General features: G+C 33.7%; 1 protein-coding gene across 1 annotated transcript; it reads left to right on the top strand.

Moving 5' to 3' along the window:
• Window positions 1–10062: 10062 nt before the first annotated feature.
• On the top strand, window positions 10063–13779 carry LOC108998101 (1-aminocyclopropane-1-carboxylate synthase 1-like). The gene is made up of 4 exons (XM_018974547.2): window positions 10063–10230; window positions 10341–10472; window positions 10588–10748; window positions 12912–13779. Exons 1-4 carry the CDS (start codon window positions 10063–10065, stop codon window positions 13777–13779), a joined length of 1329 nt encoding a protein of 442 aa, XP_018830092.1.
• Window positions 13780–27777: the final 13998 nt, after the last annotated feature.

Below are 27777 nucleotides of genomic sequence, written 5' to 3'. Positions count from 1 at the left end.
TAACTAAATCAGGCCTGGTTTGGTTATTGAGATGAGATGAGATTAAATCATGATTGAATAAAAAATCTTGTCTCATCTCGTTTCATCTCATCTCATATAATCATTACAAATTTTTCAAACTCTCATACAGAATATAATGAACAATTCAAATTTTTTAAATTTTAAAATAAAAATAATAGTAAAATATAATATTTTACTAATATTTTATTTAATTTTTAACTTTTATTTTATCTCTTCTTATCTAATTTGTGTAGCCAAACGAATCCCAGAGTCAATTGAAAAAAGGGTAATGATATACTTACACCTTATTTACTACTGTTTTATTGCCCAATTATTTTTTTTTCTTTTTTTGTTATTTGAATTTAGATTAAAAATCACAGAACATGATTTTCTTGCATAATGTAGAAGAAAAGAAATTCAATTAACCAACGTAATTATGTAATTTAATTAAAAATAAATTTAATTTTATAAAAATTAATATTTTTTTTCTAAAATTGAATTTTTATAAAATTGAATTTATTTTTAATTAAATTATGATTGATTATATTTATTTTCTTTTAAATTATATAAAAAAGTCATTTCATGAGATTTTCAATCTAAATTCAAGAATAAAAGAGAAAAAAGATTAGATAATAAATAGTAATAAAGAAAATGTAAGACTATAAAAAAAAAAAAAGGTGAATCGGACTCTGCCTTGGTCGATGGTCATTCCTGTCGGTGATTCAGATTTATCATTTAAAAAACAAATGCTGTCGCCTGTCGGTGATCAACTTAGAATGGAGAAGATATTATACCTCGTGGTTAAAGATAAAAGAACGCACGCCTTTACGACAGTCAGCCTTAATTCGTGATGGGACGGGAAGTTAACTTACACGTACCTACCTCAAAACTCACCGGATAAACCGGTTCATGCATGGAGGTTATAAATTGTCCTTTTTCCCTCGTACGTACGTACGTAGAAATGCATTCATGCGGTCTTTAGGTACGTACTATACTGATCATATTTTCCAATAAATCATTTTGGCACTTAATTTTTATTTAAACCGTAGGTAGGTTTGCACTATTTGCTGTTATTTATTTTTTCATATGCAGTTTGCTGTTACTAGTACTACTGCTTTCTTAATTTGTTTCCCTTCCGATCGAGGAAATGCATGCATGCATGCATGATGGAAACAGGCCGGAAGTAGAAGAATCTGAGATTGTTTCAACCAAAGTTGTTGTTTTGGACAAGAATCTGGTACGTTTGAATGCTTTTATTCATTGCATTTGCAGCAGTCACCAGCTGGCAGCTGCTTGGCGCTGCTTGTGTTTTCTCCCAAATTATTATTATTATTATTATTTTAGGGTCGGGGGGGCATGCAGGAGGAGAAACAGTATTCAACTTCAACCAATAACTTAATATATACATCTTGAATTAAGTTGGCTACACCACTCCAAAGAAAAGGCTAATTAATCACACTTTGTATTCCAAAATAGGTATATATAGTCTACGGCAAGCTCCTGTTGAACCTTAAGAATTAACCTTTTATAAGTCAATGCATGCATGCGAGATCCAATTAAGTGAATGTGAATTAGGTGATCATCTCATATTATCGGGCAGGATCGATAAGTTTTTTTGACTTTATAATATATAGTTCGATCAATAAAACTTCAACTGTAAACTCGACTACTATAGTACTTTAGAGTATAAGAACACATACATGCGCACGCGCACACACATATATGTAGCTAGACATCTTGTAGTGTTGTTCTCTCTTGTATATAGATTTTGAGTTCCAATACTGACTCTATAATTTATCTTTATTTTAATTAGAATTTCACTTGCTCGGCCTGGTTATTAATCATAGTTTGGCTCACATGTGACGGAATATGAAAATTTAATTACATAATTAAATTTACACGTTCATGTTAATTAATTTAAGTTTTGAAACAATGTATGAATTAACAATATAACCTCATTATTTCACAATATACAAATTTAAGAGAGGAATTTAAAAATCTTTCTCATGATTCTTTCCTTATTTTTTAATTCGTGGATATAAGTAGCTAGCTAGCTATTTGAATGTACTCCAAAAGAAAACAAAAATCGTGGGATAATCAAATAGTCGGGCAAAATTGACCTGTTAGATGCATGGTTTTGTCACGACAGGGGATTATTTGAAGTTCCCCTAATTTTTGAATTGACTTGATGAACAGTACATAAATTTTATACTTTGATGCATTATGTCAACTAACTATTGTATTTGAAAGGAATAAACCAGTATTTATATATATATATATATATATATATATTTTTTTTTCTGTCAAATCCTAGCATGCAAGTCTCAAGAGCCACCTTTGGTGCAATGGATATAGGCTTTCTCATAATATTATTGCTCCAATAAGCCAAAATCTAATAATATTAAACGTACATTGCAATCTTAGTACTATAGCAAGTTGGCCAAATTTGAATAATAACTCTTTTTCTTTTGTTCTTTGTTTTCCAACCACATGATCATGATATGATCTTAAGGCGCTCACCTCTAAATTTGACTTCACCCAAAAGTAAGTCTTAGTTTTGTCGATCGAACTCACGATCGAGACTTTGCATTTGCAAATGAACGAAAGAAGGGTTTTAATTAATGAAAAAATCTATTCATCATCTTAACTTCCATCATCCTCCTATCATCCCATGATGTGGTATTAGATGATAGGTTTATAAGTGAAATATAATAAATAATCTTTAATCATTTAATGACACATTATGAAATGATAGGAGGATAATGAGAGTTGAGATGATGAGTAGCATTACTCCTAATTAATTAAGCTTCAATATATATCGCGTTGAGTAGAAGGGAAGAAAGGAGCCAATCGAGGAAGAATTAACAAAGGCAAAAACTCTCCTATTCAAATCAGGAAGAAATTATAGGACGTCGTAAAAACAAAGTAGAGAAACTTATATATTACTTATAAGATGAGTTGAGATAAGATAATTAAGTTGAGATAACATGTGAATAGTAGTGAGATAGTTTGTGAACAGTAATAAATAGTTTGAGTTAAAATATTTTATGAGATTTTAGAAAAGGAGAGAAAAAGTTGAATAAAAATATTATAAAGTTTAATCTTGTTAGAATATAATTTTTTTAATATAATTTTTGTTTTGGAATTTGAAAACATTGAATTATTTTTTGTGTTTTGTTTGGAAGTTTGAAGAATTTATAATAATTATGTAATGATTGGATGAAAAAATTAAAAATTGAAAAGTATTTATGTTTATAATATTAATTAGATATTGAGATGAAAAGAGATTAGATGAAATTAAGCATCTCTCTATCTAAACCATACCTTATATCAGCCTTTTCTAGAAAGAAAAGAAAATTAGGTGAAAATCTCAAACGTACCAAAGAAAAAACATAAAACCAATTAACAAAAAGACAAGTGCCCTTCCCCCTATATAGGTTGATGATCCCCTAGCTAGCTAGCTGCATGCATCAGCTTGACGATCGAGTTACCATGCATGCATGCATGCACCGTCGACCCGGCCTCATGCATATATGCGCGCGCAGTACTGAGATAAATTATCCCCACCTCCACATAATTAAGGATCTGTACGTACATCCATGCACTTCTTAATTAGCTCAAGTAGTACTATGGTCTCATAGGGCCGATTTGAGCAACTTTCTATCGATAATTTGCTGGAATATTATTGACCATTAATAATCTGCATCTCCATCCGCCCATAAGAATATCATATATAATATTCTTATATATTTTGTAGATATATAGGTTTTGCTTGCTTGCTTGCTTGAGCTAGCCAGTCTTTCAGTTAGCTAATCGCGAAAGCTAAGCTATTTAGCTGCACGCGTATCAAGACTTCAACACCACATACATACTATCTGATTTCGAGAGATATATAAATATATTTATATATCTATATATATAAGTTTTTCTTTTTTCTAAAAAGTTTGGTATGATGAATGGAAGACAGCCAGATCAGAAGCGGGTCCAACTAAACCAACACCCTGGCTAAGTTCAGCAGTATCCTTTATTACATCTTGCATATTGGATATATACTCTTTGACAAAAATCATGGATCAAATCGATCAATCTTGGAATTATTTGTGATCTTAAAAGCATGCACTTTTTAAAATTAGGCATGATGTATATATATTATAAATCTCATAAGTTTTTAATTTGAGTTCTACATAGACAACATTAAATAATAAATTAGGATTTGCATATATTATGTTTATGATCTCCCTTAACTATAATATATATATATTTATAACATATAATTATAATTATAGATAATAGTTTTACTCCCAAATATTCATGTATATATAGCTGGTGCGAGGTTATACTACTTGATAATATATATATGCTCGAGAAATTAAAATTCTTTAAATATCATGACCTCTAGCTTTATAATCACTGAGAACTTTTAGGGTTAAGACTAACCTAGTTATATAGCAATTCAACTTTGACAATTGGTGGTCAACCTAGTTAGCAGGCCTTGAAGCGAAGTCCATTTCTTATATATGTATTGTCCAGTCTAATCTACTTATAAATATCTATCCGACAATTAAACGATAATTTTCCTTTTTATGTTTGTTTTTTTTTCTATAGTCAAATGATAATAATAAAAGAGTATGCAATGAATTCAGATTGGTTAGGGAAAATGAAAAGCTTTGGCGACATTCTATGAAAAAAAGTACTAGTCATGATTTTGAGATAATAAATTCCGTCTCTTGGCCACCGACATTATAAATACATGATCACTAAGAACTCTAATATCATTTTCAGCTGTTTTTCAATCAACCTTTTGGGCTTTTGGGTCATCATTTTGATTAAAATAAAGGCTTTTTAAGTAAATACATTTGTACAGTCAAGGATGGTGGCTCGATCGATCGTCTTTTAAGTTAGGAGTAATAGTAGATAAGGTCATTAGTTGTGTACGTAACCACCTCATATTTTTTTTAAAAAATAAAAAAATTGATTTTTTATATGGATCCTATATATATATATATAAATATATATATATTTTTTCATTTTTTTAAAAGGAGCGTACAACACTTCTTCACTCTATGACTGCAAATATCATTAATTCTCTTAAGTTAGTCCCATCACGTTTTGACATGTCTATACTAAATCTTGAGAGTGAATGATCTGAATAGAGATTCACATTTAACTATTCATGTTATTAGTCTTTTAAAGATTTATTGAATGTGCTAATGGGTTTTAAAGTCTAAGCTATACATTGAAAACAAAAAGAAAACAAAAAGAATATTTGTAAACTTCCACATGCAAGGAGTTGGCCATTTGAAGTCTTTGAACTATATATATATATATATATATATATATATACATTTTGTTTGTCAATATAGAGAACTTGGAAAGGAAAGTTATAAAAAGTTTAACAAGGACATTAATATTCGTTTAATTTTTCCATTAAATACAACATATTATATCCAAAAGGGTTGTATAAAGTACTATAGCTTAACTTAATTATGTAGAATTTGATCGTTTTGTATATATAAAGTATAGCTTAATTAACTAGTGCTAAATCATTTTGTACATGCATGCCCTAGAACTACTAGAGAACTAGTTAGTACTGAAGGTATACACACACACACACACAAGTTAGAGGTACTTATGTTGAATGTTTTCTCATTATGAGTATAATGATCATCACCAATTGAGCATGATCAGAACTATATACGTACCTGGATTTAATTGCAAACCTTTAGGAGATATTTGGATTCGCAAGTCATCTCAACTCATCTCAACTCATCTCACTACTATTCATTACTATTCAGTAACTTTAACTTACAAATCTCACTACTATTCACAACTTATTTCATTACTATTCATAATCTATACATACACACACACACATGACACGCGCGTAACTAATTGTGTCCAAAACCATTAATTAATTATGAAAATAATTTAAGAATAATTTAATTAATTATGAAAATATGAAAAAATTAATTTTAAAAATATTATCATATCAAAATAATAATAATTTAAATTTTTGTTTAAAATATTTACTAGTGTAATAGTTCAAAATATAAGAAAACATATTGAGTAGTTAAGTTTGTAAATAGAAGTGAGAGAAAAAAATAATAAAGAAAGAATAAAGAAATATTATTATTTTTTTTTTTGATGGAAACAAATTCGTTTCATTAATAGAACGAAGTTACAAATGTGACTTATACATGGAAACTCCAAACTACAAGTCAAACTACGCATCAGCTCTGGGGCTTCCCCACACACAAATTCCTTTGTGGCGGACATTGTCTTAACTTCTAAGAATTCTCTCCAAATAGAGAAAGCGTTCTGTAAGAACAGAACTACACGACCCCCTCTGTCCTCGCAAGGAGGAAGAGTACGGTATACTGCTATGGATATTAAATCCAACAGCATATTTCTATTATAATACTAACTAAAATAACAACAAATAAACTACAAATAAAAACACATAGCCAAACTACAAATCCACAAGCAATGGCGTGAACCCGGACGTCACGCCTACCGCAAGCATCGGCAAGTCGAATCTCGACGACACGAGCACCTAGCTTCACGCACAAACACACAGCCTCCATTGCGTAGGTAGCACCTACGCACGAGCACTGGTCGTACGACCACCGGCCGTAACATCTTCCGCCTCTCTCGAACAGCTCTTGCTCCGGATTGCGTCCGATCCAAAGCTCAACATCACACTCGGGTAAAAAACAAACAAACTGAACGACAAAATAGAAAAATAAAAACTGGACAACAAAACGAGTGAACAGTATACATAAAGTCGGCAGTGGCACGTGCATCTCACTGGTCACTCTGGGAGGAAAGTCAGCAGTCAATCTTGGAAATCCCGGAGTCGAGGAGTCCAGAGGAGCCGAGCGTGGCGTCGGAAAAAGGCTCTCCGATGGCGCGTGATGAACATAAATGGAAACAATTTAGGAATGATATGTAAGATGTTTTTGAAAGATGAGTAGAATTTAGGAAACAATTTTAAGAAATGTATTTTTTAACTAAATTATAGAAAATTTTATGAAAAATGGGATGTGAATGCTCTTAACATAAATGGAATATTGGCCATTTTATCTATTGAATATCTTATTAAAAAAATGTGAATATTACAAAATTTGGCAAATATATAATTATTTTACAGTCTCAAAACGTTTGAAGGATCGATCATTCTCAAACAACATTTAAATGTTTACATTTAGCAAAATATTTTAAAAATAAATAAATAAAATACCTGATGATCATTTTATACGTACTGATCATGAGCTGCTGGGCTAGCTGACAACCTGCATGCACGCGTAGAAATCTTGAAGACAGAATTGTAAGTACGTGGTTACTGGCCGGCCCTACGTCATGCATGCATCAATTTCCAAAATGTTTGCGGTTATATTTAGCTAGCACACCCCAAAAGTCAGCACCAAAAACCTATATTTTTCTCATTGATCTTTCAAAGCGTGGATCACGTTTTGCTTATAATTTGGAAACTTCATGCGTACTATAGTAAAACATAAATTGGCTTCTTTATATGGATTATAACTACTTCCTTGTTTAGAACAACAAAATTACCAAACCCGCGGCTAACCACTATGTACATGAGTACTATATAAGAAAAATGTTTATTTTAGATCAAAATTTTGGTCACAAAAAAAAAGAAAGAAGTTATTTTCATCACAAATGAGTCATTTTGGTTGCAAATTTCTCATTTAAAATAAATGAATGATATTTGCAGTCGTGGAGTGCATAAATGCCGTGCAAACTCTTTGAAAAAAGTAAATAAATAGGAGACCTACATGGAAAAAAAAATAATTTTTGAATAGTAGATTCCATTCTTTTTCAAAACGATTGCACAACGCTTAGACATTTCACAATTGTATTATATAGAATTACTCTTAGAATAAACATTTTTCTACTAGTATTCATATTGATGAAACATAGCAAGAGAGGGGAATGAATTGGATATCTCAAACAAAAAATCCCATAACATGACTAAAATCAGTATTAGACAAGAAAATAGTACTAAGATCTAGTAGCAAGTCTACTTTTTGATGCACTCATGATTAACATGAAGAATAAAGCTAGTCCCACTACTCCCAGCTGATCCCGCTCGCATTTTTTTTTTTGTTTTTTATTTCGTGATTAAGGAAGTATTTTTTATTAATATTGTCAATTTAAAAAAAATTAAAAAGTGTAAAAAAAACACATATAAAAAAAGCAAAAAAAAAAAACACACCAAAATAACTAGCAGTAGCTCCAGCGATGGTTGTAGTGCCTTGCTTTTCTGTAATCTTTTAAGGAAAATGATACTCTTACTATCGGTTTTTACCGCTCGGTATTATTGTTTGAATTTTTTTATTTTTATTTTTATTTAGTGTTTAAGGAAATATTTTTTAATAATATTTTAATTTATTTTAAAAATATTAAAAAATACTTGTAAAAAAAAAAAAAAATCAATTATGCTGCCTCTCGCTCTGGTGATAGCTGGGAGAGGCATCGTCCTTATTAACATATATGCCATTGAAGTGGATCCCACCACGATGAAAAAGTACTAGTATTTTAAAAATATAGCATAGAACAAGTACTGCTGAGCTGATACAACTTGCAAGTAATCAAGACTCAAGAAAATAATAAAATATACCATAGAACAAAGGTTGGGACCTCTAGGAGATCCGGATATTCGCATTTTATATTTACCTATTTTTTTTTTTTTTAAAGAATAGGCGAAACTTACACAGTAAAATTTTGAAAATATCATTTCTCAATTGATCAGCAGAGGATGTAGCACGAGTACTTGTTTTTATTCGTTTTTATTTATTTTTTCATTCATTTTTTATATTATTAAATATTTTAAAAAAAGATAAAAATTTACAAAATTATTAAAAAACACTTCTTTAATCATGAAGTAAAAAAAAAAAATTGTATTTTTTTTGCATCGGGACAAATCCAATCCTCGGGACACTTTATCGGTTGATTTAAGGGCTGAGTTGGTTATATAAAATCAAACCATCTCATTTCATCTCATCTTATATAATCATTATAATTTTTTTAAATTTTTACATAAAATATAATAAATAATATTTTAATAAATTTTTAAATCTTAAAATAATAATAATATTAAAAATTAATATTATAATAATATTTTATTTAACTTTTAATAAGACAGTTCATCTCATTTCATCTAATGTAGACTATGTATCCAACCAAAGCCTTAGCATCTCTTTTCTCAAATTTGGTAGCCATAGTCGGAGCCAGTGAAACATGAGCTTTGACGACGTAAGGATTTGGCAAAGACAGTGCTGTATGTGGGGCCCATGCGGCTAAATTTGAGTAAGAATATTTAGGAAGTATTGAAGTATTGAAAATATTTGTAAATAGTAATAAAAAAATAATAATAGAATATTAAATAATAATAAAAAATAAATAAAATAAAATAAAAATAATAAAAAATATGTAAAAAATAATAATAAAAAATATGTAAAAAATAATAATAAAATAAATAATAATAATATTGAGTGTTTGAGAGAAGTTGAGATACAATTGGCTGCCAAACCTAGCCGTCCGTGAAACATGAGCTTTGACGACATAAGGATTTGGCACAAGACAGTGCTGTATGTGGCGGCCACGCACACATGGAAGGGGAAATGGTAGTTTGGCTCAGGTTGTATCTGAAGACCGATCGAGCACGTGGGATTAGAACTTGATATGATCATTAGGAACGTCACGCAAGCCATGATTTTGACCAAATCAAGCCAACACTGTGTTATAAGGGGATTTTCAGGTGTCCAAGCATAATTTGAAGATGACTTTTCTCTTTTCGATCGTTCCCTCTCTTGATGATTTCAAATTTATACATTAACTCCTCTGCAGACTGCCTATTATATATAAATACCCACATATTCTCTCCGTTCGTTTCTCACAGCTAGCTACCACTGCTCTCTCTCTCTCTCTCTCTCTCTCTCTCTCTCTCTCTCTCTCTCTCTCTAAATATATAGGTAGACGATTCAGCACGTACTAGTTACTACCATTCCGGAGTACTAAGCTTCTGGAAAAACACTGAAAATGGAGTTGAGTAAGAATCCCGGCCAGCTTTTGTCTAGTATCGCAACCAATGAGCGACATGGAGAGAACTCTCCTTACTTCGATGGATGGAAAGCATATGAGGAGAACCCTTATCACCCCATAAAAAAGAAGAATGGAGTCATCCAGATGGGTCTTGCAGAAAATCAGGTTTAATTTGGCATCAAGCTACGCCCATTTGTTACTTTTATTTCATTCAAAGTAGTGTAAACAAACTGAATGTTTTTATTATTAATTAATTCGTTTTGATATTGTTCCAGATATGCTTTGATTTGATTGAGGAGTGGATTAAGAAAAATCCCAAGGCTTCTATCTGCACAGCTGAAGGAGTCGACGAGTTCAAGAATATTGCCATTTTTCAGGATTACCATGGCTTGCCGGAGTTTAGACAAGTATATATAAACTTATTCCTTAACTTTGTAGTAATTCTAGCTAGCAGCATTAATGGAACTTCAAAATAAGACGTGTGCATGCATGCATGCATGTATTTTTACTGCTTAATTTCAGGCCTTGGCGAGCTTTATGGGGAGAGTAAGAGGTGGTAGGGTTAAGTTTGATCCAGACCGCATAGTCATGAGCGGTGGAGCTACAGGAGCTAACGAGCTAATCATGTTCTGTTTGGCTGATCCTGGCGATGCTTTTCTTGTACCCTCACCTTATTATCCAGCGTAAGGACATCTCGATCTGATCTCTCTTGCACTGATTTCATGTTTCATTTTCATTGTTAAGTCCAAAAACAGAAAAAAGGTGTTCGTGGTTTTTGATATATAGAGGGAAAAAACTACTACTATATATATATATAATTTTTTTCCTTTACTCTATATATCAGTTACTAATTTAATACACACACACAGTACACAATGAGATATGATACTAATGATGGCTTCAGATTTCATAGAAATCGTGTAACACTGAAAGTTCATTGCAATGGTTCCTCTATATATGAGAAGTAGTGGAAGACATGCTTCTTTTATCTCTTGGTTTCCAACTTTTTAAAAACTTTTAAGATTTTTTAATAAAACTTTTTTAAAGAAATTTGTAGACTGATCTTAACCTATCGAAAAACGAATAAAGAGATTTTTGTAATAAAAAAGTATTAGATGTGAATGTTCTGAATCCCAAATGAGTTTTATTCTCCATAAATCATATATATGCTTATTGATTCATCATGTAAATTCAATTTTTTTTAATTTGATTTATTATGTTTTACGTACTTTTAAATTAGTTTTGAATATCATAATATGACTTTTCATAAGTAATTTTTTTTGCCTTTTATTTTAAAAACTTCAGTTGAACAATATAAACAAACCAAAAACTTTATATCATAAACATTGTTAAGACTAAGGCTCGGTTTGGATACATAAAACTATCTCATTATTACAATTTTTCTAAACTTCCACACAAAATATAATAACAATTCAATTTTTTTAAACCTCAAAATAAAAATAATACTAAAAAATTATATTATAACAATATTTTATTCAAATTTTAACAAAACATCTCATCTGAACTGCGTAACCAAACGAATCCTAAGTTTCGAAATAAAAATAAATCGAACAAACGTTTTCTGCTTTTAATATTGTTAAGATAAAAATTTTGAAACAAAATAAATAATGGATTTTGCGTAAATTATTTGCCAGTCTATATTGAGAAGGAACACGATGATTAATTATCTTTATTGAGATCAATTGGCATGCTAAATGTTTTTTATTTTTTATTTTACGTTCAAGCTTGAAACTTTCTATATACTCATGCATGCTTTTAAGTGATCATCTTAATTTTTGTTACATACATAATCATGGCTTCGTCTCTATGGCTCATTGTTTCCGGCCCTTATACAACTGAAAGAGTTGTAAGAAGAATTCAAATTCGAAAGTATCTAAGTGATCATGGTCTTGAGCAAGTGGTATATATATATTGATCTGAACGTATAAATTACAAACTGGGATTTTGCATATGCCTTGTCAATCGAGGCTAGGTGGTCAATTGATCTTGATTATGGCCCGTTTTGCACCAAATTAAGGTTTTTGGTTCAAATTTGTTTTCATCACACAATTAATTTGCTGACAAGAAGGGCGTTCAATTAATGTACATATATATATATATATATATATATATGCATGTTCATTACAATCTGCATGTTAAATGTTTCATCACATGACAATTTGCTATATATTTGGAACTCAGAAACAATATTGCATGGTTTGATTCAATAACCTCGTACGTAGGTCAATCATATATCTAGCTAGCTAGTACTCTAATATTAGTCATTATAACTAGAACAGTACATGATGATCAAGTAAATCACATATATTATATATAATCTTTTACACTTATCTATATAATAACTAATTAATTTATTCAACCCTAGCTGTTGACCTAAAATTGATGTTGGACTAAATTTCTCTAAGCCTACATGATGAGGAAGGCAATCACAGTACGAGAATTCATGAAATCAACTACCTTAGCTGGATTTTTAGACAATTTCCACCCATCGTACGTCATCATGTCCTCAACATTCCATATTGTCTAAAAAAGTCTAAACTTAAATGCGGTTTGTTTTGTTTCTTATTTGGACAGCAAAAAGAATATTGGACATAGATACAAGAATATATAGCACGTCGGTGGGTCGTCAAAAAAGAGCACTTTTATAAGCTGATGATCATGATGTTCTAAATATATTATATAATACTTCTCTTGCAGTAAATGTTGATAATTAATTATTAGATCTAGATGGCTTAATTTAATTCTTTTGAAGCTTAAGCTAAATGTAACGTTTCATCTTTTTAATGAATTTTACTGATCACCGTACAATTCTTTTTTGGTTGCAGATTTGACCGAGACATGGGGTGGCGAACTGGGGTGCAGATTCTTCCTGTTGACTGTGATAGCTCCAATGGTTTCCTGATAACAAAAGCAGCATTAGAAGCAGCATACGAGAAGGCCATTGAAGACAACATCAAGATAAAGGGCTTGCTCCTGGCAAATCCATCAAACCCTTTGGGAACCCTTTTAGACAGAGAGACATTAACAAGCCTGGTGAGCTTTGTGAATGAAAAGAACATCCATTTAGTTTGCGACGAAATATATGCAGCCACAGTCTTCAAATCTCCAAGTTTCATAAGCGTTTCTGAGATCATAGAAGAGATGGGATCTGAAATATGCAACCGTGATCTCATTCACATTGTTTATAGCCTCTCCAAGGACATGGGCCTCCCCGGCTTTAGGGTGGGCATAGTTTACTCCTACAATGATGCAGTGGTGAGCTGTGGCCGCAAAATGTCAAGCTTTGGATTGGTTTCTTCTCAAACTCAACATCTGCTTGCTTCAATGCTTTTGGACGAGGAGTTTGTTGGGAACTTTCTCGAGGAGAGTTCGAGGAGGCTCGCGAAGAGGCATGAAATGTTCATAAAGGGACTTGAGCAGGCGGGGATTACATGCTTAAAAAGCAATGCTGGCCTTTTTGTTTGGATGGATTTGCGCCTGCTCCTTAAAGAGCAAACAGCAGAGGCTGAGATTGTGCTGTGGCGCGTAATCATCAACGAGGTGAAGCTCAATGTTTCCCCAGGCTCTTCTTTCCATTGCACAGAGCCCGGTTGGTTTAGGGTTTGCTTTGCAAATATGGATGATCACACAGTAGAAGTTGCACTCAAAAGACTCCATGCATTTGTTCGTCAAGAAAAAGCTGGAGGAAATTAAAAGGTGCAGGTTGCCGGTCAGATTAAATACTAGCTAGACAGCAGTACTAAACGTTTGCGAAACCACAAGCTTCAGCTTAGCTTCTCCTTCAAAAGATGCAATATATGAGTGTACATGATGTACGTACGTTATTTCACCGCACACGATGTCCCTTCACTCCCCATACAGTACTTTCTCTGATCTCAGTAGTACCGCTGGTTCGAGTTGCAAGGACTGAGCGATGGGAATTATATTTCGATATTCTAACAAAGGATCGTTTCTACTTTCGATCAACAAAAGTTGGAGGAGAGGATCCTTTGATAGAATTAACGTCCTACAGTACTTCTTATAGCTTGATATAATTATTCATGATCAAATTAATTGATCTTATAGTAAGATATATATAATTGATTGATTGATATATTGTGGCTAGCTGTACGTTAGAAGTATATAAATTAAGCTGCTATATATTTATAATTTTTTCAGGTCACATGGTGCGGATAATGTAAGTTTTTTAGAGACGTACAATATTAATTATGTTTGGTTTATTTATTATAATGATCATGAAATATTTGAGATTTGAATGCAAAATTTCCATAAACTGTTTCATGAATATATATATATATATTTATTAGGTCATCATCATGATCATCACTACTGTGAGAATTATCCGTTTTCAGTCGGCAAAATATTGTTAATTAATCATAAATACATGCAAACTATTTTCGAAATATATAGGACTAGCTAGCAAATTATCTCCACTAATTGAATGTATATTATATTAGGGACCTTGTGGTAATTAAATGACAATAATTAAACACGATGGCATTAGATGATATTATATATATATATATAAAATATTATCGATCTTCACTATCATGGCGACCGAGTTAATTCGAGAGAAATTAAACTCCAACTCATGCGCGAACGTACTAGCTAGCTAGCTAGCTAGCTTGCCAATATTGGATGGCCATGATGTTTATACATAGCTAGCTAGCTACCACACTCACTACAAGAAATAATGCATTTTCCAGCGATTTTACTATCGTTGTAAAAAAAATCGCTGCAATTAAGCCTTATTTGCGGCGATTTTATTATCGTCGCTGAAATTTAAAGTAATGTATACGAAATCTGATGTTGTAATTACTGTTTATTCATTTGCGGCGACTATTTGATCTTTTGCGGCGATTTTTAATCGCCGCAAATAATAACTAGTTTTGCGACGAATAAAAAACGCTGGAAATAGTCTTCTAGAAAATTTAGGCCTATGCCAACGATTTTAATATCGTTGCAACAAAAATACCACCAATAAACATTATTTCCAACGGTTTCTAAGTTGCTGCTTGCTTTTCTTATCGAATTTTTCAGTTGATGGGAAAAAATTACTCTTACTTTTTGGAGTGATTTTAATCTCATTGCTAATTGAATAACAGATACTGTTTGCGACGAAAATATTCACCGTATTTTTGCCGCAAGAGCATATCTAATAAATTATATACTATTAGCGGTGAAGCAAAATCGCCGAAAAAGTGAAATTAAATTTAAACAACCTGCCTTACCATTTTCCCTCATTTCTTTCCCTCTCCCGCTCTGCCTTCCCAAATCCCAATCCCTCTTCTCCCTCAACCCACGCCACCGTGCACAACGCCCCACCACGCCTCCGCCACCTCACCTCGACAGCCACTCCTCAATCCTCACTCACAAGTACAAGTACCTCCCAGACGAAATCGAAGCCATCCCTTCTCTGCGCAGCCCCTCCTAGACGCAGACGAAGCCCAACGAAACTCTCCCTTCTCTGCGCAGCCTCTCCCAGGCGAAGACCACAGAGGCCCTCAATCCTCACTCACCTAGACGAAGATCGAACCCCACCCAGTTTCCCTGCTCTGCGCAGCCCCTCCTAGACGAAGACCACCGAAGCCCTCAATCTTCACTCACCCAGACGAAGCCCGAAGCCCCCCACCCTCACTCTCCCTTCTCTGTGAAGCCCGAAGCCCCCTACCCTCACTCTTCCTTCTCTGCGAATTCCCCCCACCCAGTCCCTTCAGTCCCCGAAACCCTAGAAGACTGCAGCTCCATCTCCCTCACCCCTTTCGAGCCTCTCTCTCTCTCTCTCACCGAGTCCTCTGGATCTCTAACCGAGCCCTGTAAGGATCCCTGGTTTCCTCATTGAAAGTTATACACTGATTTGGTTAATTTTGTTGTTGTTATGCATACACTAATTTGGTTGAATTTTGTTGTTGTTATGCATACACTGATTTGGTTAATTTTTTTGATGTTATACACTGATTTGGTTGAATTTTGTTGCTCTTATACACTGATTTGGTTAATTTTGTTGATTTTATACAATGATTTGGTCCAAGCCATGCAGATTTGAAGCTATCATAAAAGAAAGTGTGACTGTGTGATGTCAATTGACAATGAGCATAGCATGCAATGGTCCAATATAGCATGCAATGGTCAATTGTGGGGTTTTCTTGAATTTCTGCTGCTGTCTAGAATTTGGGTAGTGAGTTTCACCTTCCATTTCTCACATCTTGTGTATTTGAGTGGAAAATCATAAGGAAAGAAGGATCTATAAATAGGTTTAAACCCACCTGTTAGAGTTCAAAGTACATTAAACAATTGGTGATGTTTGCTACTTGTGGTCATTAGCTGTTAATTTTATAGGTTTTCTTATAAGTAAAAATAAACTTTTGCTTTGTTTCCTTTGTATTAACTAAACTTCAATTTTCTCTTTTAACTTTGGTGACTTAAAAATACTTCCTTAAATTATGTATTGTACTTTGCATAAGAGAAAGGTACTGTTCTTTACTATTAAACCCAAATAGCTATTGCCTTTTCAAAATTGTAGGTTTGCCATTATTGAGAACAGAGAAAATTTTCTATGTAATTTGTAATATTCACAAGGAAAATGCAATTAAATGTGTACTGTTCTTGTCAAATGAGTTGCCTTTGAATCAGTCCTTAATGGCTCTGCAGTTTCTGGTGGAGGGGGGGGGGGGCGTGAATTGAAGTATTAGTTGTTGCTGTGAATCTCAAATTTAAATGTTAACATCTTTGAGGGAAATATTAATCCATGATGTGGATATTTCTGTTTAATATGATATTACCAATAGAAAAAATCTGTTCAATGTGATATTGCTGAAGGACATATTAATCTATGTTTCTTTGATGGATATTGATGTGTATTTCATGTATTCATAAAACAAAAGCACAACTATATTTACCAATATCTTAGTTATTAGAAGATCATGGATAATTTCTATTTTTAAGTTTTTCTTTTGTCATATTAGTGGGCCAACTTGATTTGTTGATGCTTGCAAAAGGCTAGTTTGCATTGAGGTTTGTTCATTGTTATAGAGTTGCATTTAACCTTTCTGTTCCTTTGCTTGTTTATGGTGCAATTCTGTTATATTACTTTTGTGATGCTGGAATTTACAGCATTGGAAAATTTGCATACAAAATGTAACGCAACCATTTGATTAATTTTTTGTAGTCGTTACTTAGAGGTAGGTTTTTGCGAAATGATCAATTGGTAGAGAATGAGAGACCCGCTTCCCTGGCAGAAACTGAGCTAGGTTTGTTGAGACAAAGACATACTGTATCTGGTCTGAGGTACCACTTCTTTATACCATGATCATATCAAAGAGCTCGGTCAGTTGTTTTTATGTGATATATTGTGTTTTTGCTACTATATTGTGTCAATGTTAACTTCTGTTGAAACATTAAAAAAATGGTTGCAGACTGCTAGAAGTTTATATTGATAATATTCTTGTTTACACACCAGGATGCAAATTCCATGCAGGTACTAGCTCTAGAAATTTGTTTATAATTTAGTTGTTGATCAGGTGTTAACATTCGCATCCAGCTTAGTGGCACTGCCCTTTAATCCTTGCCTTAAGAGCGTAAACCACTATCAATCTTTTTTTGATGACCTCTGGAAGATAATCATGCTAGGTTCTGTACAAACTCTCTCTTAAAATCAAACATGAGTTTCTCCCTGTGTACTTAGGCTTTTGCCTATTCTTATGAATAAAATTTCTTGATTACCGAAAAAAAAAAAAATCAAACGTGAGTTTATGACGCTTCACTTGCACAGGAGAGGAGTTTATCTAGAAAAGCATTTGCCTGACTTCTTTCCTTTATTCCTTGTGTTTAGGGTGGTAATCAAATTAATCCAAGTTATGTGTGTGAAGTATAAAGTATCTATCTTTCATAAATTCATTTGAAAGTTCCCCTGTAAAAATAGAATCATTAAATTTTATGTAGTGCATATTTTAGGCACATGCTGCAGGTTCCTTTCCCATACAAACTGTTAATTCTTGTTTCTGCTTTTTCTAAGGCAAAAGTATATGTGTAATGAGTAACTGTTAACATATTTTCAGATATCATTTAGTTATATGTTATCACTTGCCAAGGACTATTGTAGTGATTGTTCTCATACTATATGTGTCTTGGTTTACCTTCCAGTCCATTTTGATTTTGATCTTAAGTCAACAATGATCTTATACAGAGTCATTACATTCTGTATATCTTATGACTGTTGTCTTTACTGGATCCTATTGTTACTGTGCGACTTTATGCCGAATTGTGCTGAGAATTTTTTGCTTGTTAAATGTATATATTTCCAATTATTTAGTAGGGATGGTTGTTTTACTTCTTTTCAATAACACTATAGAAGCCGTTTCTTGGAATCAGGGAAGAAATTTGCTCTAGATTGGACACTTCTGTATGTGGTCAAGTAAGCTGCAGCCAATCTGATACCTCATATGACAATGAAATTAATGGCAACAGAAACAATCAATCTCAAGCAAACAATGCACAGGACGTTCTAGATAAACCTAGTGAACAATCTGAAAGTAATTATGAGGAGAGTATTAACCACAGGTTGGCAGATATTCAGAATGATTTAGAAGATGGTACTGTTGAAGGTATTGGATGGCAAGGATCTAGTGCTTCTGAAGAACAGATTTCAGAGAATGAAAAATTTCTTACTATGCTCAAATCTTTGTACGTCTTCTTTGTTTTGTTAGTACATCTTCTTTGTACAAATCTTTGTACGCTACAAGAATAAGACTCTTCATGAGCAGGAATTTTATTTTTTTTTTAATTTTCTGAAATATCTTTTCCGGCGATCAAAATTCGCCGCAAATATATTTTTGTACACTAAAATTTATTTTGCGGTGATCATATAGCGCCAGAAATACTTTTTAGCGGCATTTTAGGACATTTGCGATGAATACTATTCGCAACAAAAATTTTTCCCATCGATTTAATTAAGCCGTTGGAATAGATCCCAGCGATTTAAAATCGCTGGTATAGATCTATACTAGCGCATTTTTATCGCCGCAATTGTTATTTCAAAGCTATTTAGTCAATTATGGCAATTTTATAAAATCGTTGGGAAATTATATTTCCGGCGATTGTTTCTCTTTTAGCGACAGTACTAAATCGCTGGGAAAAAAAAAATTGCCAGTGATTTTTGGCTTCAGTTGGAGTAGATCAAAAGTAGGACTTTAATACCGGCGAATTGCCAGCGATTTATAAATCGCTGGTATAGGTGAAAGGTCGCGATTTTGTTGGTTTTGCCAGCGAAAGTGAATCGTCGGTAAAGGTGATTCCCCTTGTAGTGACTTCTTAATAGTTTTTCAGTTTGAACAGATCATGACACACAAACACACACACATGATATATATAGTAGTACGTACTTGTCCATGCAGAATGCTCACCATCCTAATTTAATTAAACGAGAAGTTTTATTTTGCATTCCCTAACTAATTAAGTTCTACTTCCACTACTTACCTACTCTTTTTGTTTGCAACTCAAGCTCGAATGATTAACTATCAAATTGTATTCAATTTACATCCCAAATTGGTAATTTGTATCGTCATTTAGATTTGATTTAGATCGCAAAAAAAGACGTGACAGAACCCGAACAAATATCAGTCTTGATCAAAATCATAATAATGAAGTTTAGATGGTACAAGTTGTAAAAAAAATGAAGTTTAGACTAGTACTGCAAATTGAGGATTATACATACTAATTTGAGAGAAAAAAAATTAAAAAAATGATCAGTATCATGTAGTAGTTTGGAGTGCAAAATCACCGTGAGAAAAATTAGCAGTGTTTACAATTTTCGTTTACAAATTATTATTAAAGCTTGTCTTTATCTAGACAAAAGGAGATCTTAATTTTGACATGTTATATATATATATATATGTATATATATAAATACACACATGACACATTTGGCTCATTTTCTTGATCTAATCTCTTAAACACCAAGAAAGCTAGTTTGGTTTTTCTTTTCAGTCTCATGTTGTTCATGCTGTGCAAAGAAATATGTGAAGTATGTCGCTAACTATAATAATTAAAGGGGTCGGCATTTTGGATTTCGCCAAAATGGGTCATATATATATGGTGGACAACTTACGCTTAATTGGTGTGGATCTCCTAGACTATAGGTGCTTAAGAAAGGGGCTGACGTGGCGTACTTCTAATTTTCTCTTGGGATTGGGGCAACGCTAGGGTTTCTCTATGGCGATCAGCGTCGTCCCGCTAGGTCAGACTACAAGACTTGCCTTCCGGAGCAGATTCTTGATCAGTAGAAAGGGATTTGTGGAGGGTGAATGGTCGAGCTCTTACTTGGGGGTGCCTTTGCATGTGGGTAGAGCTACAATTCACATGTTTGATTTTTTCATGGCCAAGATTCAATTCAAAAAAGCTAGCGGGATGGAAGAGTAGGTTATTGTCTTTTGGTGGGAAAATAGTATTGATAAAGCATGTCTTAAATAGCATGCCGATTCACTTGATGTCAGTTATGTATTTGCCGAAAGGGGTGCTTAAGGGCATTCAATCAATTTTTTCTAGTTTCAAATTGGGATCTAGTGATGAGTGAAAGAGGCGTAATCGGTTTCGTGGAGAAATATTTGTTTACCAGTGGAGGAGGGTGGGCTGGGTATTCGGGATCTTTCGGAGGTCCAAAAGTCTTTATTGATGAAATTTGCTTGGAAATTGATTTCTGGTGATTCTCTATGGTCGAATTGTTTTAAACAAAAATATGTGGGATCTTCACATTTGGCAATGGTTATGGTGACTGATAAAGGCTCACGGTTTTGGAAAAGTATTATGCGTGTTTTGCCAATTGTTTTGCAGAATATTGGGTGGCTGATTCATGAAGGAATGGTTAGTTTTTGGTTTGATAATTGATTGGGAAATGGTATTTTGGCATATAAACAGGATCATATATTGGAACCTGGGCTTCAAGTTTGGGATTTGTGGAATTCCTTAGGGTGGGATATGATGAAGTTTCAGGTAACATTGGATCAAGCTGAACAGGTTGCAAATTCTTCTATTCGGTTATGTGAGGGGCGAGATAAATTAATCCGGAAAGGCTTGATTGATGGTTTGTTTAGCACTAAATCAACTTGGAATGTAATTCGAGGGCGTGAGAGTGTGTTTATGGAAGAAATGGCTATGGTAGAAAGTGGTCCCAAAGAAAATGTCCTTCCTTTGTTGGCGTGCTTGGCGTATGGCTATTCCTGTGGACGATGTGGTCCGATGCTTTGGGGTTCAAATGGCTTCTAAATGTAACTATTGTGAGGTACCTTGTGTTGAGACTCTGGATCATGTCTTGTGTGATGGAGTTGGGCGTAGACTTGTGTGGGGTTATTTTGCTGATCTGATGGGGGTTACTTTACCTTATAATCGAAACTGGAAAAGGGTGATCATGAACTGTTGGTGGCTTCGTGCATCATCCTCTTCTCAAGTGGGATGGATCTGAGGTATTATTCCAATTTTTATTTCTTGATCATTTTGGATAGGTCGTTGTGGTTCCCGGATGGAAGACATGCCGTTTGATTAGAGGGGTATTGTGCGTATGGAGAAGAATTTTGTGGTGCTAACGTCTAGCTCTATGAAGAAATTTACAAAGCTGGGACCAATTGAAGGAGAGATGTTGAGGACGTTAAACTGTCCATTAGTTGCGGTGGTATGGAAGTCGCTGATTTTGGTGGCTTGTTCTGGGCCTGCTGTAGGTTGTTACAAATTAAATGTTGATGGTGGGTCTAGCGGAAATCTGGGAGATTCGAGCAGAGGAGCTATTATCCGAGATGATCATGGCAATGTGGTGGCTGGATTTGCTCATTCTTATGGCCATTCTACCAACACAGTGGCTAAATGTCTTGTGTTCGTAGAAGGTTTGAGGCTGTGTAAACACTTAGGCCTAAGGAACATTTTTGTTGAATTTGATTCAAGTGTCATTGTAAGATGGTTTACTTCGGGTTCTTGTAATTATTGGTATTTGTAGAATTTTGGGAAGAAGCAAGGTGTCTTATTGGTTCTCTTAATGTTCGAGTTTGTCATATTTTTAGAGAGGCTAATATGATTGTTGATTTTCTAGCAAAAGAGGGTGTTCATGATCGGGTCGTTGAGTTTTTAGGAAGTGGTTTTGATTCGGGAAGATTTCGTGGTTTTTTCCGCATGGATAGATGGTTTATTATCCTTTATATTCGGTGGTAATCTTTGTTTTTTGGGCCGGAGAGCATTGTTTTATTAGGGGTAAAGTTGTAATCAAGGTCATTCCTCAGCCTCTAGTGAGGGTATTTATGAATAAACGGAGGTGCTGCCCTCCTTTTCTTAAAAATAAAAGGAATACTAAAGAGTACGCTTAATAGGCGTGATGCATGGATGCAGCATGCAGGTTCTCAACTTTTATAATTAGGGTTGTCTGTACTGCACTAAAACGTCGACCTTGCATGCATGCATGCCTGGGTATATATAAGCCAAAGTCATTTTCAGGTAGCCAAGGATCTACATTATTATTTTAAATTGCGTACAAATTAAATGCATGGTTTCCAAGCCTAGTTACATGATCCCAGTTACTAGAACGAAGGAAAAAAAAGTATAATTACAAGCATGGAATATAGTTGCATGATTGAGAACCCTAGAAATTCCTCGATCAAATTTGATGATGTTCGGTCTGTCTGGTGATGATATTATCACTGCAATAAAAAACTTCTTTTTGGGTCAAATTTTAAATTTCGTCCATAAATACTAACAAAAGTCATTTACTATTCGAACAATCAATATTATGTTCGAAAGGAATTGATGAATCATGAGTGTATGAAAGTACTGCACTTTAAATACCTACTTATTAGACTAGAATGTTAAAATGTGAATATAAATCATAGGAATTAATTTGTATTCTTGAATTTAGTTTCTATTTACTTTGAGATACTCCTAAACTCATTTTTATGTTTAATTTCAGAATCTATAAAAGAAAAGACCGTCACAACCCAGTCAAATGAGAGCTATAGCCCATTAAAGAAAGATGCAAAGCCATTGACAATATCTAGATTTTAAAGGCCGAGATTTAAATTGGAGGAGGATTTTTGAAGATTATGGATATTGGGTTGGTAGATTGGTGGATGAATTAGGACTCTTCAATTTCAAAATGTAAGGAAGTTTTTCAAACCAATGGATAGGACCCTTCAACAATGACTCTCAACGTGGGAAGACTCTTCAAAGGGTAGCACTTTTTTCAAATATAATAATTTTTTGGAGGATGGCATAGAGGGACAGCACAGTATTGAAAAAGAGAAAAATATAATTTTTATTTTTTAGTTCTTCTACAAAGAACTAAATCTTAGATAAAGCATAGGGTAAAAATTGATCGGTAAAAATATTTTCACTTTATTTCAATTCATAGATTAAGTTTTATTGTTTAAGATTCTAGAATTGAATTCTCTATTTATTTTGAATTTTTATAAGTTTGAGACAATTATATTAAATTTTGCTATGATTTGATTTGATTTTTATTGTTTTGTTTTGTTTTTTTTTTTAAAGAGCGGAAGGTCACATGTCTAATAGAGACCCTCCTCCCATCTTTATTGAAATAAAACCCTCACTTATAGCGGATGAATACCGTGGAAACAAAAACAAGGCCCAAGAAGAAACCCAAGGAAGTTGCAGCCAAAAAAACTTTTCTATTACAAGCCTAGAAAATAAAAAATAAAAAAAACTATAGAAAAAAAAAAAAACTAGACCTAACATCGTAACGAAGGAAGGACTAAAAAATCCAAACGGAGCAATTCTTGAAGAATTCGTGGCATATTACAATTATTAAAATAAGCCAATTTTGCGCTTGAAGCTCCAGACTTGGCTAACCAATCTGCCACCCTATTACCTTGGTTTGATTTTGTTAAGATATAGGATTATGAATATATGCTTGTGACTTAAACAATTATTTTTTATGTCATTGATGTGATCGTTTGCTACACAATTGTTTGTGAACATAGTGTTATTTTTAGATCTGATATTCATTTTTATATATGAAAACTGTGATTTGTAAAGGGAGAATAAGTTGCAGAATTAAATTTGAGAAAGACGATGAATATACTGTCATATCATTCAATTAGGAATTTGGTGCTATAATTCTTAATTGTGTATATAGTTTGGGTTGAAAAAGTCAGAGTATTGGATTCGGTTGATGGAATCCTAAAACTTTATTTACCTTTTATCTGTGCCTTAATCTTATTTTAATTATGTGCTTTAGGAAGAATTTTCATATTCTTGTCTTATTGTCATTTAATCTTTTCCTTAAACTTGCATCTTGTAGTGTTTTTTCCGACTTCTTGTGGATTGACACCCTCAACTATACTATACCACCGCATAATAGTTTGAGCGTAATCAGGAATATTTAGGGATGAAAAATTACGTTCCCAATAAAATTACCGTTCGAATGTGTACTAAAACATTCGATCATAAAGGAAATAAACATTCGAAAGGATATTAGTTACGACCAAACGAAAAATTGGCAAGATAAGTTCATAAATTTGGAGGGAAACTCGCTTATCATCTAAACGATTTATTAGAGTGTTCAAACGGAAATGAGATTTTGTTCAACTGATTTATATCTCATTCGATCAATTGGTTTTGATACGGAAGAAGTTGTCCAAAATAATATAAATGTTCGAACATGGATAGTAACCGTTCAAAAGGAAAATATGGCGAGTGTGGAAAATCTGTTTAAAGGCTTCTACAGTACGTACGAACATGACCATAATTATAATTTATTTTAATACCAAAACAATACCTTAATTAATTATGGATAAGTATTTAATATATATTAAAAAATAATAGTTAAAGAATATATAGAATAAAAATCAATAATTAGTTTAGATAATGAAAAGATAGATGGATGTTAAAAAGCTCAATTATTAGAGAAAATAAGGACAAATAAATAGAGTAGAAGTGATGGTTAATGATATGAATTAAGCAATGGTGAGATGATTAAATTAGTTTTAAAACAAATGTAATGTCCATACAAAAAGCTATGAAAGTGCAAATATAACAAGGCACTATGTGCCCAAATCTTTAACCACCCTCTCGATTGCTACTAGGTGTTTCTCGACCTTTGTTAATTGAGTCAAGACTGTCACGTAAGTTGCTGGCACATCTCGACTCAATTTTGTGACAATACTAGTAATCTCTCTACATACATCAGAGATGACTCTCTAGGTCTGATTTGTACGTACACCATCTCTGATACTCTCTAAACCTCTGCATGTATGTAATCTCTGACACTCCAGATCTCTGTACGCACTACATCCATCACCTCAACTATGTGTGCGTAGAACTCTGCACGCATTATGTCAGTAGTCTCCTCATGAATAGCTGTGCGTGTTGCCCCCTGTGTAGAGGCCTCACCCGATACTCTATGCCTTGTCCGGTGTGCATCTCCCTGAATCTAGACTGTTTCTGTAGTGGGGGCACGAGGCCTCTTGTTGGGGTGTTCCTTGCTGTTCAACAATGTGGAGGAGTTGACCGGCCCAATCGGCTCCCGTACATGCTCACCAACATCTTCTTGGCCCCCCATGGCTAACAAAAATCATGTGATCAGGACCCTAAAAGACAAGATATCGGTTGTAATATAGTGGGCCTCTTATCGAATCCTACAAAAGATATGACTAGCTAGGTCGATAGACTCCCTACGAGCAACGCGTTTCATAAACCGTGCCGATCCATGCCAACCTCAGTCTTGTGCTGCTGATGATTGATATTGTTGGTGATGATTAAGGTCATTATCTTGGAAAAAATATGATAAATCTGCTTGTTTGATGTTTTTCGTCCCATAATAGGGAGGATCATCTGGACTCACAACAAATTGTCGAGCCTCATGATCAAGGAGGCTATCTAGCCCATCTATACATCAGTGCACTCGTCCTTAGACATCTCCCCATTACCTATGAGTGTCAAGATGTGACACAACCCGTTAATCTAATACGAGCACGACACAAAACTAGTGGGTTTGAGTTTGATGTTAATGTATTCGGGTCAAAATGGGTCAACCTGTTAGTGATCCGTTTAGACCTGATATTTTTTTTTTTACTTAAAACTACAATTATATCCTGTTAACCTAAAAACAAAAATACCCTAACCTTATTTCGTATTTCCTAACTCTCTTAGTTTTCAATTGAGTCAGTTCTTACGAGTCACGATCGCCTCCCACACTTCCTCTGGATTGTAATTTTGGTGTTATTGTTTGAATTGTAATTATGGACTTATGTAGTTAGTTTTATATTTTTGGGAGATATTGTATTTTAAATTTTATGTAAAATTATGTTAATCAAGTCAAATGGATTATTTGGGTCAATTCAACCCATTTACATAAACGGTTTGAAATATGCTAAAACCGATCTAAATGGGTCGTATCGTGTCGATTTATTTTTAATTAATCCATAACGGGTCAAAACGGGCCATGTCGTGTATCCCATTATTTTAATGGGTATTGTTAGGGTTTGGAAACTTGACCCAATAAGTTTAACAGATCGTATTTGGGTTGAGCCATATCTTATAATCTATATGACCTGACACAACATGAACATGACCCATTAATAAGATTTGCCACCCCTACCATCACCCTCAGCTGTAGACTCCCTGAGCACCACGTTCTAATATGTAGTGGGCAGTCAAGGGATACCAAGGAACTTGACGATTGCTTCTACTGAAAATATCACGGATACACCTAGAACGGAGATCATGTATGCCTCATCATTCTGGCTAGCCCCACCAAGCTCTCTATAAAACTCAGATATAATGTCAATGTAGGTGACGATACTGTCCGTCCCTTCATCCTTCTTGCTAATGGTTGGTTGTCAATCACGCTCTATAAAGACAAATGCAAGGGACCGCCCCTCTTAGCGAAGAATCTGAAAGTCCTCCAACTTCACCTAGCGCTCAAATACTACTGTTCTCTCTCAGACAACCTCGTTGGATGATTGACCTACCCTGTCACGCTTTCTACCCCTATAAGCCAGGGTGATCCTGATATTTTAAAAATAATACAAACAACTGTGGTTATAAAATAATTATTAAGAGAACATGCAAGAAAGTAATTGTATGAAGTAAAAAAAAATATATTATACACAATCTTGCATTATTAATTCAACTACTAATTTTTTTGTTTACACTGTTCGATCGAGTCATAATTTGTTCGATCGGAATGAAAATATTCATTACCGTTCGAACATAAACTTAATTGTTGAACAGGCCACAAGTGGTCAATCATATCTTCGAATGTAACATATGTAACGAACGAGAGGTCAAATGCCATGTTGGACCTCTTGTTAGGATGGATTCTTAGTACGTTCAATATGTAAATAAATATCTTTGAATGGATACAAAAAGCATTCGTATGATTTCTAGATCAAAATTGTGGGGCCCCCGACCCCCATGTACAAAAACACAAGAATCGAGACACCCGGATGGTGATAATACGGTCACGCATCCCAACGATAGTGCCAAGTGTGTATACATGCAACAGTATACAAAAATAACACAGCGAATAATTTAACACAATTTAAATTGTTAACACAATTTAAACATTAGTAAAAGTAGTTTAAAAAGTACTAGAATTGTTAACACAATTTAAACATTAGTAAAAGTAGTTTAAAAAGTTATACAGTCATCCTAAATAAAATATAACACAAGTTCCAAAATAAAATGAGTGATCCCAAA

Source organism: Juglans regia, chromosome 12 (genome assembly GCF_001411555.2).
Source record: "Juglans regia cultivar Chandler chromosome 12, Walnut 2.0, whole genome shotgun sequence".
Lineage (NCBI taxonomy): Eukaryota > Viridiplantae > Streptophyta > Magnoliopsida > Fagales > Juglandaceae > Juglans > Juglans regia.
The sequence above is the reverse complement of the archived record's forward strand: the minus strand, read 5'-3'. Positions and strand labels throughout refer to the sequence as shown.